General features: G+C 38.0%; 1 protein-coding gene across 2 annotated transcripts in view; it reads left to right on the top strand.

Annotated features, from left to right (window-relative positions):
* ITPRID2 (ITPR interacting domain containing 2) overlaps window positions 1-13,786 on the top strand; it is a 40,427-nt gene that overhangs the window by 12,161 nt on the left and 14,480 nt on the right. For both annotated transcript variants that reach the window (XM_011285388.3, XM_011285389.3), the window contains exons 9-11: window positions 6,275-6,347; window positions 10,463-10,551; window positions 12,170-13,378. In XM_011285388.3, the coding sequence (XP_011283690.1) occupies window positions 6,275-6,347; window positions 10,463-10,551; window positions 12,170-13,378 (1,371 nt within the window). The remainder of the gene's footprint in view (window positions 1-6,274; window positions 6,348-10,462; window positions 10,552-12,169; window positions 13,379-13,786) is intronic.

Below are 13,786 nucleotides of genomic sequence, written 5' to 3' on the forward strand. Positions count from 1 at the left end.
GAAGTGAACTTCAAAAAAAAAAAATTTTTTTTTAAGTTTATTTATTTTTGGGAGAGAGAGAGTGAGGAGGGGAGGGTCAGAAAGAGAGGGAGAGAGAGAATCTCAAGCAGGCTCCACACTGTCAGCATAGAGCCCGATGTGGGCTTGAAATCACACAAACCAGGAGATCATGACCTGAGCCAAAACCAAGAGTCAGATGCTTAACTGACTCAACCACCCAGGCGCCCCTGACTTTTTTTTTTTTGTTTTCAGTACACAATTCCAGGCATTGGTGGTTGAAGAATAATAGAAGATTTTTGTTTTCAAAAAAAGGATATATGGATATAGTCAACCATAGCTGCATTGTATATATGGAGAATTTTAAGGGTAATGAATCCTTGTTCTTCAGGTATATTTAAAACATGGATAAAAACCTCCTGGAACTGTGTTTTTATCCCTTTGGGAACTTTAAAGAGAGTTGTAGAACAATGGATAAAGAAAGGAAATAATGTGTTTCTTTAATTTCCTCTTCTCCCAAGTGTGACTTGAATTATACTGACAAATGAAGAGAACAATCTTACCGAAGCAAACTTTTAGATCCCATTCAAAGTAGATTGTTGCTGTTTTTCTTTTGGACTCCTTTCCCTTGAGGTTTAATTCCTGTTGGGAACTTTCTTCCTGTAAAAACAGCAAATAAATGTAAGTTAGAGGACACTCCCTCTCTCTCTCTCAGTAAACCAGTTCTCAAACAGATTAACTGAATGCCAGCTGCTTTGGGTAGCTGGGTGGAGGAGAAAATGTTGCGCTCTGTGCGTGAAGCTGCCTACTCCTGAGGCTAAGGTAAGATCTGACAGCCACCAGAAGTGAAGAGAGGAAATATTTAAATGTAAAGGGAGTTAAGTAGATGACAAGACAGACTCAGGCCGTGGAGCGTGAGAGTGACTATTTCTCATGGTAAGAAAAAAAATAATAAAAGGCCGGAGACTACTTTCAATTAAAAGTCAGTTTGCCTTATGAGAAAATGTTTTTGTAGACTACCAGATGTTTTGTAGACTATTTAAAGTATTCTAGTGTGTCTAAAAGTTATAAAACTATATTCTTGAGTTTTCAGATTTTTAATGACTTCCCTAAATAATGCTTGGGTTCTCAGAATGGTTTATTTTTAATAAATACATCATGGTAACTGTCTAGAGCCGTAGACTTATGGATGAATGATTCACAGTTAAACCAAAAGGATCCTACTCAGTACGCAAGCGTTCATCTTTTATGTCAAGGAAAACTTTCTCACACTTAAATGTTAGAGGAAGGAGAACTTTTAGCTGTGTATTTTTGTAAAAGGGTTGTTCTGTGTCTTCTCACTCAACAAATGAATTTACATTCAAATACAGGGATTACTGGAAGTATATACAATTTTTTAAGCTACTGAAGTTTGGTAGTGTCTCTGCACTGATTGTTGAGTTAAGTACTACGTCTCTTTGTTTTTAGTTGTTAGGTTTCAGGATTTTCTCCCGTTTTATTTATTGGCCTGAGTTAAAATAATCCAAAATCCATCAGATACTTGATCGATAGTTAAATTGTTCTTTTGGCCTTTCAAATTTGACTGTGTTTTGAAGACAAGCATTGTGTTTGCAATAGAATATGAACTCTCCCGCATGATACATGGACCAGTGTCTGTTACTTTGAAGCCCGATTAACCACTAAATTTTATTTGTCATTTATCTAAAAGACTTATGGTAACTTTTTAAAGAAGTATTTATGTGACTTTTTAAAGAAGTATTTAAAGAAGTATTTATGTGACAGTAAAAAGTAAACCTTGCAAGTAAAACCTGAAAGTTTGTTTTACGTAAAAATTTGCAACAAATATAGAATAATAAACTAGCACAGAAGAGATCTTTGAATTCATTCTCCAGTTTTCTCCTTTTACAGATGAGGAAGCATTTTTCCTCCTCTAACATTGGATATTACTTGATAGCAGGGATTCTTCCTCATCATTCTGAGGGATGTAATGTTCCCGTCTATGTCAGTGCCTTACTTTGGGGAGGGCTGAGGGTGTGTCAATGTAAGGAATCCCTGGGTCATATCAGAGAGAGATCTGTTATAAATTGTTACCACTTTACTCTTTCAAGATATTTGATTATCCCAAGGACCTGTGAAGTCGGAGTTTTAGTCTTTATTTTTCAGTTTTGAAAACTGACATAATTATCACAGATAATTCTGATAACTATCTGAAGCCATTTAGCCACTATGCGACATGAATAAGACTTGAATTTGGGTCTTTGTACACACATGCCACTTTAGACTACACAGTACCACTTGGTAAAGGTCAGACTGGTTGATAAAGTGTCAGACATTGGACAAGAACTCAAGTCCTCTGGTGCACAGCCTCATACTACTACTTCAGGAAAATAATTCTTTCATTTAAATTTTTTGACATGTCATTAAAAATTAGATTTATAATTTCTAAAGCTCCAGTTTTGAGTTCTTATTTTTTTTTAAACTGCTATAAATGTCTCCTTAAACCTGAGAGGAAGGGTTATTTGAGTTAGAACATTCCACATATTGCTGCTCTGTAGAACACAGTACAGTAGTGTTGTGTTGTGCCCAGAAGATGTATATTAGTCAGAATAAATGTGACAGATGTTAAAACAACAACAACAACAACAACACACACACACACACACACAGAAAACAACAACCACAAAAAAACCCAAAGCAGGTGCCTGCCATGGTAGCAGGACATTGATTCAGAAGGATACAGTTTTAAGGGTGCCTGGGTGGCTCATTTGGTTAAGTGGCTGATTGTTGATTTTGGCTCAGATCATGATTGTGGGTTCATACCCTCCATTGGGGTCAGCACTGCCCTCATGAAGCCTACTTGGGATTCTCAATCTCTCTCTCTCTCTCTCTCTCTCTCTCTCTCTCTCTCTCTCTCTTGTCTCTCTCTCTACCCCTCTCTCCCCCTCTCTTTCTCTGCCCCTTCTCCACTTATGTGTGCATGTTGCTCTCTTCTCCTCTCTCTCTCAGAAAGTTTTAATAAAACATTTATTAAAACTATATCTTTTTAAAAGTTTATCTTGAGAGCACACACACAACACGTAGCCCGATGGGGCTCAATCCCACAAACCGTGAGATGATGATCTGAGCCGAAATCAGGAGTCGTGCTCCGGCACCTGGGTGGCTCAGGTGGTTAAGCCTCCGACTTCAGCTCAGGTCATTATCTTGTGGTTCGTGAGTTCAAGCCTTACGTCAGGCTCAGGGCTGACAGCTCAGAGCCTGGAACCTGCTTTAGATTCTGTCTCTCCCTGTCTCTCTGTCCCTCCCCCCACTCTCAGTCTGTCTGTCTCTCTCAAAAATAAACATTTGGGGCACCTGGGTGGCTCAGTCGGTTAAGTGTTTGACTTCGGCTCAGGTTATGGTCTCGTGGTTCATGAGTTCGAGCCCCACATCGGTCTCTGTGCTGACAGCTCAGAGCCTGGAGCTGCTTCAGATTCTGTGGTCTCCCTCTCTCTCTGCCCCTCCCCGGCTCATGCTCTGTCTCTCGTGTCACAAATAAATAGACATTTTAAAAAAATTTTTAAAAATAAACATTAAAAGAAAAATTTTTTTAAAGAGTCATATGCTCAACTGACCGAGCCACCCAGGCGCCCTTTCAATACAGTTTTAAACCTCAAAACATTTGAGACCAAGCGATTTTATCATTTTGGTATGGGGGTTTTGGGGTAATTTTTATTATGGAAAGTTTCATCTTACCTAGAGATTAGAAACATTGTGTAGTGAATACCCATTTTCCATTACCCAATTCAGTTATCAATATTCAGCTATAGTTAATTGAATAAAAGGCAATCTGTAACGAATGACCAGAACTCCACTGAGGATCTGAAACCGTTGAGTATCCTGCCACATAAATATTAGATCCAAGTTTTGTTTGCTTCATAATTTTCTGTGCTGTACTCCATGTCAGATTTGACTACTTTCCTTTGCACAGCTGTGACCAGTACTAACACATGCTTAAGCTATGAAATGTAACTTGTCCCTAGCATGTCTTCTTCTGTCTTCAACAAGCGATTGATGATTTTTTGTTAAGTGGGAAGAAGAATCCTCACTTTAGTAGTTTTATTAGTAAAAAATGACCCTCAGTTCTTTTTAAAGGGCCCTTTTCTTTGAATTAATTAATGGAGTTTGTAGTTTTTGTACTTTAAAATTTTTACTTTGTTTTGGCATTGAGTAGCATCTTAAAAGATATTGAAGATACATATTCATTAAAGACATGTTTTGTGACTAATTTTATAAATCTAAGGTTGTGACTAATTTTATAAATCTAAGGAATGGACTATGTGATAATTCTACATTTTAAAAGGGGAGAGTATAATTTGGTATATCACAACGCCGTGCCTTAACTGAGAATCCTAGAATAAAATTAAAGAGGAATTTGGATTTCTGTTATACTTCTTTGGTCTGTTTGATATTTCCTGTAACAGAAAACTCTTTCAAGTAGGGTAGGCCTGAATAGAGACTAATAATAGAGCTTTTGTTGAATTTAAAAAGAAAATGCATTTTGTCTCCTTGCACACAAAACAATGGTTTTCCTGTTGAACTTATGTCTGCTGCTTTGAAGAATATATACATAGTTTCTGAGTAATGACAAGGAGGTTAGAAACTATTTTATATAATAATTTATAGGTGATGGTTTTAAATTTTTTTTTTCAACGTTTATTTATTTTTGGGACAGAGAGAGAGCATGAACGGGGGAGGGGCAGAGAGAGAGGGAGACACAGAATCGGAAACAGGCTCCAGGCTCCGAGCCATCAGCCCAGAGCCTGACGCGGGGCTCGAACTCACGGACCGCGAGATCGTGACCTGGCTGAAGTTGGACGCTTAACCGACTGCGCCACCCAGGCGCCCCTATAGGTGATGGTTTTAAATGACCAGTGTGTTTTATTTCTCAAAAGATTCATGAACTTTGGGTTCATGGAACTGTGTAGAACAAAAATATCACAAATCAGAGCAGTTTTTAAATTGGGTAATATCTTTAGCCTTTGAGCATTTTTTCCCCATGTTTGTCATCCACTCTCATTCCTATGGAATATTTCTTATTCTTGAAGGGGTTCATACTTCAAAACTACCAGCATTCTACCTAAAACCTGTTTGCTAATTGCTTTCTTACTTATTCAAGGTTGAAAACCTTGTTTGGCTAGTTTGTCTACTTTACTAGGATGTGATTTATTATTTCAAGTACTAATCATTGCAAAGTAGTGTTAGAAATTAGTGTCGCACCCTCCCCAGATGTTTATTTTTAATATAGAGTTAGTTATATTAGAATAGAGTATTTGCAGGGGCACCTGGGTGGCTCATTTGTTTAAGTGTCTGACATTGGCTCAGGTCATGATCCCATGGGTTCCTGGGTTCGAGCCCCATGTCAGGCTCTGTGCTGACAGCTCAGAGCCTAGAGCCTGCTTCAGATTCTGTCTCCCTCTCTCTGCCCCTTTCTCGCTCACATTCTCTCTCAAAAATAAATAAACATTAAAACATTTTTTTATAAAATAGAGTATTTGCAGAATGGGATAGATGTGGTGAATAAGGAGTCTGAAAATTCCTAAATTATGTATTTGTACAGGTGTGGGGGGGGAGATAGCATAAAAAGAAAACTTTTTTGGTTTATATCTTTTCTGAATATAGTTTTCAGGGAGGATTTATGGAAGATCTTTTCAACAGTTTAGTTCTGTAATGAAACATGCTTTTTTTTTTTTTTGGAATTCCTAGTTTATATCTTAAAAGACCATTTATGTTAGGACAAAGCAGTTGTATACAAGAGTGGTTTTTCATAACTCAGAATTTGGGGGCTCTTACAAACTTTTCTAATGGGAGCATAATATGCATTTTTTTAAAGATACAAGACTTGTAGTTGCCTCAGCTGTATGTCAGTCATGGTCTGCTGCAAAGTTATTGGCATTTCTCCCAGGATTGGCCTTACACTTTGAAGTTTAACATTTATAGAAAAACTTTTTCTTAGGGGTCAATTTTTTATTTAATAGCAAATTTTTTAAATGAAGTAGTTTACACATGTAGTCATTTTTCATTGCTAGCTACAGACATTCAGTCCTATTGTTAACTGGAAAATAGACTGTAAAATTGAGATATGAGACACTATCACAATTTTGAGATAAGATGTTTTGCCTTTTTTAAATACAAAGTTTTGATACCCTTTTAGTTGTGTTGATTTGTTTAATAAGTAGTTATCAAGAGGTATTCTTCATCATAGATTTTTCAAGTTGTAACTACTTAAAACTGTTTTTAGGTTCAGAGTACTGAGGGAGAAGCTCCTCACGTTCCAGCCGCTTACCAGCTAGGTCTCACCAAGTCAAAAAGAGGTAAGTTGACTAATGTCCACTAGTTCCCAAGCACATTACCAAAGTGTGTCATTCATTGGTTTGGAAAAGGGGTTTACCTATCAGTATTTGAGTACCTATTAGTGGAAAAGAAGGTTATGATGCTTAACCTTAAGCATCCAGGTATAGATGCTTCATTATACTTTGGTTATAGAATTTTTTGTATCTTCTTGAAGACTTTTGTGCCCATAAAATAATTTTTGTTTGCTTATCCTGAAATGCAGTTCTGTGCACTCTTAATTGTTCTTCAGCTCTGCATAAGGGCTAGATGGGAAGTGATAGAGCAACAGATTCAGGCCTGCTTTTAACGTGGTTATGATTGAAATGTACACTTGTATTATCCACCTCTGCTTTTCATTATTTAAACATGGCTCCTAATGTTTAAATTTAAACATGGCTCCATAATTTAAACATGGCTACTAAACATGCATATGCCTCTGGCAAAAAAAATACCCATCTCTCAGTAGTGGTTAAAGCTAGTTAGGTTCAATTTAAACTATGGATCAAAGGTGAGTGTGTGCAGATACCATTCTTCTCTTGAATTATTAATTATTGACCAAAGAGCCTTTGAATTCATTTCTTTCACTTTTAATTTGCAACAAGAAAAACTTGCCTGATGTTTAAAATCACAAAGCTTTTGAGATTTAGAGAAAAGGAGAGAGGAAGGAAAGAAGTTAAAGTGGCCACTGAAGGTGGCTGTTTATTTTTAAAGCTTTACACATGCTGAACCACCCTGTTTTGTTTTTTTTTTTTTTTAAACAAAGGATCATATGTATGTTCCTGGAATAGGAAATTGCATGTTTGTTCTCTTCTGATCTCTGAAATGACTTCATAAGAGAGAATTTGCATATAATTTTTCTTTTATTGCATCATGGTACTAAGTGCTCCTCTCTCACTAGGTCACTACAGTTCTGGTCGGACACAAAATGAGCTTTCCTGTTCTTTGTCCCCTTTTTAAGTCCATAAATATATGTATGTGTTTCTGAGCTGTAAGGCAGGCTTCACAGCCATCAAGAATTTTTTCCTTTGGATAGGTTGACAAGGGGTACATTAGAAAAGCAGTTTGCCTTGTGTCAAAAAAGGGATTAAAAACTGTAGAAGTACTTCAAGATCTTTCAAGAGCAAGCTCCTTGTGGTAGAAAAAAACAGAATGTGGTTTGTATCCACATCTGAGTTTCTTCCTCTTACCAATAAGAGGTCTCTTATTTCTGGTGGCATATGTAAAAGTGTTAACATTTTTATGAATCACATTTTTGTAAATTAACAGTAAAATCGTTTCGTGTGTACATGAGAGGGAGAGGGAACAATATAGTGTTTTCATCATTTTTAAGCATAGCTTCTATCAAGTTTTGATAGTGTGATATGGAAGTATCTTTGATTAATTATAATTACAGAATTAAAATCACTGGTAAAATATTCATTTCACAAGTTTAGTACATATAGTGCACTATACATATATGCAATATAGTGCATGTAGTAGTACATGTATATAAAAAAAAAAAAAATACTTGCACCTTAATGATAGGACTTTTGAAGTTAGAGTGATCTTAATTCTCTTATCCAGTCCTGGGATTTAAGTCTAGAGAAGTTTAGTGACTCAACTCTTGTCACAACTAACATTCACTAAGCTATGTTGAGAGCTTATTCCTTATTATAGAAGAGGTACAAATTTTCTTTAGTCCTGCAGAGTGTACAGGTGTTCTGTTCTATTTCTTTATGATATTGGACAAATACAAATTCTAGGTTTTGTTTTGTTCTCAATTTAATGTTTTGCTCTAACATCCTCGTTTTTAATTAGAAATAGTGTTAAATCTCTTCAGTTAGGACAGAGGTCTGATTGTTTTTAATTCCACATTTTTTCTGTGGAGAACGGTGTTTTTTGTGAAATACCTGCCTAAAGAACATAGGTTGTGATTTACAGTTTACAGAATAGTTTTGCCTACACCCTACTTAGTTCCTGAAGTAGCCCTGTGAGATAGAAGGATTATTCTGTTTTGTGGAGGAGAGAAGTCACTGCTTATTATGATAAAGTAGGAACTTGAACCCAGGCCTCCTTGTTCTTTCCACAGCCCAACTCCTGCTGTGAAGGCTGAGTAGGCTATAATCTGACCTAGTCTGTGTGAACTCAAGGCTAACAACCACAGAGGTGAACTCAGCATAGACTGTATTCCGCAGCAAATAAAACTGACCTGAGCGGAGCTAATCACTGGCTTCCCTGGGCTCCAGCCGCTGCCCTTTGCCCAACATGATAGGCAGTTTCACTTCTAAATCCTTTAAGGGACTGTTTAATTTTATTGTTGCTTTAAAAAGAAAGTTATCGTTAGAGTGGGAGAGAGCCAAAGCATAAGAGACTCTTAAAAACTGAGAACAAACTGAGGGTTGATGGGGGGGTAGGAGAGAGGGGAGGGTAGGTGATGGGCATTGAAGAGGGGATCTTTTGGGATGAGCACTGGGTGTTGTATGGAAACCAATTTGACAATAAATTTCATATATTAAAAAATAATAAATAAAAAACATGAGGAAAAAAAGAAAGTTATTGTTTCATTCAGCATACATTTATTTATTAATTGTTTTAGGTACTGGGATACAAAATAGAATCAATGAGGTTTCTGTCTTCAGAAGACTCATAGTCTAAAAAAAGACATGCAAACACATAATTATGGTGATAACTACTGTGACGTTAAGATGTTAATCATTCTCTCAGTTGATATAATGCATAATTAGTACCTATGGTAACAGCTCATTTCAGTTCAGTTTCTGAACTGAAACAATTGTTCCAGTTTACCTAGACCTATCAAAGGTATGGATCAATTTTTTATATGTCATTATACAATTTTGTTCACTTCAAAGCAATATTACAGAATTTTTCTAATTATGATGAGAAAAAATTATGCCATTCTGTGATACTCTTAGATTAAACCTGAAGCTACAAGTGGGATATTTTTCAAAGTGAGGCAAAGTTTAATTGATTTTGGATTTTATTTAAACATATTATCAGGTTTCTGGTAAAACACACTTTGTTTAGCTTGATGCTTTTATTTTTTAATGCTTGTTTGTTTGTTTGTTTATTTATTTATTTATTTATTTATTTATTTTGAGAGAGAGAGAGAGAGAGCATGCATGCATGCTGAAAAAGGGCAGAGAGAGGGAGAGAGAGAATCCTAAGTAGGCTCCAAGCTATCAGTAGAGCCCGACATGGGGCTCAATCCCACAAACCATGAGATCATGACCTGAGACAAAATCAAAAGTTGGACACTTAACCAACTGTGCCACCCAGGTGCCCCTAGCTTGATGCTTTTGAAGTTCTGCAGAACTTGACCTTGTCATGAAGCTTCTTCCTTAGTAAATGTTATAGATATAAAGTTTCTCCCAAACTTGCAGTGTGGATGGCCATGTGATCATCCTTGCTGTGCTTAGGTGGCCTTTTTATTTTAAAAAGTGTTTTCAGGTTATACCAACCAGGAATTAGAGTTTTTAGGCCAAAAAGCAAACAGGGTTTCTTTAAGATTAACAACATTATGTATCAGTTGAACCTATTTGAGTTTCATGCAATTGTTATGAAATCATTGTTTCATGACTTACAAATGTTTGCATCATTTGAAACATCAGAAACATTTAAGTACTCTTGCCTGCAAATTATTTAATTTATTGGCACCTTAAGTATATTCTTATTTTGTTATTAGGAAGATAATAGAACTTTTTTGCACACTACATTTAAACTTCTAATTTCACCTGCTGAATATCTACATATTTACATAATGGAAGTGGCTTCCTTCGGGATTCCTGTTTTTATCAGTGTGGTTCTTGTTTTCAGCCAGTTGTCCTCCAAGGATAGGAAATTAATTGGTTATACCAAAATATATTAAAACCGGAACTTAGCAACTGAACACAGAATTTCTGATAGATGTGATTCAGTTTTTGGTTAAACTCAAGCTTCCTTCTGTGCTTTGAAGCCACATTTTGCATAAGTGATGCATATTTTTCTAAGAAGGAATCAATACATATCAGACATGTATCAGGAATTAGATATCTGTAAGACCTTCTTTCCAGTGAAGTCCTATTTAGCAGTTCTGCCCTAACTACATGTCTTTTGATAGATCATTTGTTACGTACTGCAAGTCAACACTCTGACAGCAGTGGCTTTGCTGAAGATTCGACAGACTGCCTCTCCCTCAGTCATCTTCAGGTAAAAATTTCCATTGTAGTAGGCACTCTGATCAACTTCTTCCTATTTAGGTGATTTTTCACTACCTATATTTCAAGACTGAATCTGTATAATCTTTATTTTTCAAATGACAGTAAGAATAAAACTCCAGGACGTAGGTGTTATCTAAGCATTTGATTACAGGTTTTAGTTTTCACTAATTCTGCATCTCTTTCTGACTAAGCACTGACACATTTTTTAAAATGTTTATTTATTTACTTAGAGTCTATGATGCAAGCAGGGGAGGGGTGGAGAAAGAGGGAGCGAGAGAGAATCCCAAGCAGGCTCTGTGCTGTCAGCATGGAACCTGATGTGGGCTCAGTCTCACGAACTGTGAGATCATGACCTGAACCAAAATCAAGAGTCAGACACTCCACGACCTGAGCCACCCAGATGCCCCCTCTCTGACTGAACATTTAAAAACAAAGAGAGTTTCTCCTTCTTTATTTTTTGACTTTCAGTAAATAGAGGTTATTTTGATCATTATTCTGTCTGATACTTTTCTTCTATTTTCCCACTATTGCTTCAGTTTGTTTGTTTATTTAATAGCTAACATTGTGTTACATAGCTTTCTGGATATTCTATGACTTTGATGGTGGAGTGTGTTAGATAACCCAGGTAACAGGCACATCTTTATCCTTAAGGAGTTTATACTCTGTGTAACATATGGAGCCCTTGTATGCGAAGGTACAGAAGCATTTTGAAAGTGTCTAGTCTAAAATATCTAGGAGCGAACTTTAAATAAAATTGGAGGTAAGAGAAAAAGAGAACCCACAAGAGCCTCCAGGAACATAGTACCTGAGGGACACACAGACAAGAGAAGTGTTTAAGGAGACTCAGAAAGAATAATCCAGTGGGCAGAACAACTGGGAGTTGGAGGAGAACATTGTTTAAAAGGAAATCTGTGGATGTGAGCATAGAAAGATAAGAATTCAGCTTTTTGGTGAGTGGTTGAGTGAGTGGTTTTGAGGTAAGAAATGAGGCAGAAGCATGAGGGCAGAGTAAAGTGATGATAAGGAAAAGAAGGTACGGATGTTGACTGTTTTTTTCAAATAAGGGTGATAGGTCTTTGTGTCTTTTTCAAAGGGGGATGACTCAGGAAATTTGTTTGGCTAAGGGAAGGAGCTCTAAGAAGACAGATGCAGAAAAATCTGGGATAAAACTGTGCAGAAATACCACAGTCCTAGGGAGGATGTGATCAGACGTATAGACTGGAGGATTTGCTTTGAAAAAAAGCAAATTTCCTTTCAGAACGGAGAGGAAGGAATGGTAGGGAGAGGTAGGGGAACATTTGTAGGTGTTGGGGAAGAAAGTTAAGAAATTTCGGTCCATCTTCTCAGTAACTCAGTGTCATGTGTTGGAAGAAAAGGAAATGGGTGCTGAAAAGGGGACCTGAGGTAAATAGTAAAGGTCTGGAATAAGCTTTGTGGGAAAGTGAAGGAGTTGCTGACTAGGGGCAGTAAAACACAGTTTTGAGCAGCACCAGGCCGTCACCAAGGTGGGAGACCCTGAAAGGATAGAAACGGCATATCAGTTTGGCATTTTGTTAGTGATCCCTCTTATCCAAATTCTCCATTTTTCCGCCCATTTCCTTTCACAGGTTCATGAGTCCTTGCAGGCTATGGGGAGTAGTGCCGACAGTTGTGACAGTGAGACAACAGTCACCTCATTTGGTGAAGACCTTGTCACACCAACAGCACAAGACCAGCCTTATTTTCATGAGTCAGAGGAGGAGTCTCTGATCCCTCTTCAGAAGGGAAGAGAGAAGGCAGCAACAATTGCTGATAGAAGGTCAGATAGCCAGAATTTCCCCCAGTGCGAGACTGTTGAGCCTGCAGGGAACACAGAGTCCCCCTGTGGGGGAGGGGACCACATTACTGCAATTACTGAAGTGAAAGAGGATTTGTCTCCAGCACAGCCAGTGGATCTGCTGGGGGAAGCAAGTACCGAAAGTGATGTGGATAAAAGCAGTGAATGTGAATTTGCCCAGTATACCACACACCATATTCTCAAATCACTGGCTTCCATTGAAGCTAGATGCAGTGAGAAGAGCTCGGAAAATACAACTGGGCCTCCCTCTTCTGTGGACAGAGTTAATACCGCTTTGCAAAGAGCTCAAATGAAGGTTTGCAGTCTGTCTAATCAGAGAGTAGGGCGTAGCTTGATAAAATCGAAAGATCTGTTAAAACAAAGGTACTTGTTTGCAAAAGCTGGCTATCCTCTAAGAAGGTCTCAGTCTTTACCAACAACCTTACTGAGCCCGGTAAGAGTCGTATCCTCTGTCAATGTTCGGTTGTCCCCAGGAAAAGAGACCAGATGCAGTCCACCGTCCTTCACTTACAAGTACACACCTGAAGAGGAACAGAAATTAGAAAAAGAGGTGATTGAGCACGATGGTCAGTCTTTAGTTAAATCCACTATTTTCATCTCTCCATCATCTGTGAAGAAAGAAGAAGCCTCTCAGAGTGAGGTGAACCGGTTGGAGGAATGCCATCATCGAAGGACTCCTTCCTGTTCGCTCTATGCTCCGGCACCAGTATCTCAGTCCACCTGTTCTCTTCACTCTGCCCACTCGGAGTGGCAGGAGAGGCCCCTGTGTGAGCACATGAGAACTCTGAGCACTCACAGTGTTCCCAACATATCAGGCGCCACCTGTAGTGCCTTCACTACCCCTTTCGGGTGTCCTAACTCGCATCGACATGCTGCCTACCCTTACCGAGCGTGCTCTGTGAACCCCCCTTCCGCCATTGAAATGCAGTTGCGAAGAGTATTGCATGATATTAGAAACTCACTGCAGAATCTTTCACAGGTATGAGGGGAAAAAAATGTTTTTTTTTTCTTTTACTGATCTGAGCACCTTTTAATTCACTAAGAAGCAAAGTCCCATCAGGCATGAACCACCTCAGCCTCATTTTCTTACATGCCTAAACTTCTCTGAACCTGCCCTCCTCCTGTACTCTTCCCTCCTATCTTAAGGGAAAAGCTATAATTAATCCTGAACAAGGTTAATTTCTCTGCTCATAATCTCCCTCTCTTCTGGAGAAGAGATTTTGCTCATTAGGTAACCTCCCTTCTTTAGCCTATCCTCCATTGTCTTTTTTTTTAAGTCAGGTTGTACCTATTACTAAAAAATCTTCCCTCTCAAATGCTGCCTCCCTTTCTCTGCCATTTGATCGTGTTTACTGCCTCTTTCCTTTCTAAGCTTTCCTTCCCTCGA

Source organism: Felis catus, chromosome C1 (genome assembly GCF_018350175.1).
Source record: "Felis catus isolate Fca126 chromosome C1, F.catus_Fca126_mat1.0, whole genome shotgun sequence".
Taxonomy (NCBI): domain Eukaryota; kingdom Metazoa; phylum Chordata; class Mammalia; order Carnivora; family Felidae; genus Felis; species Felis catus.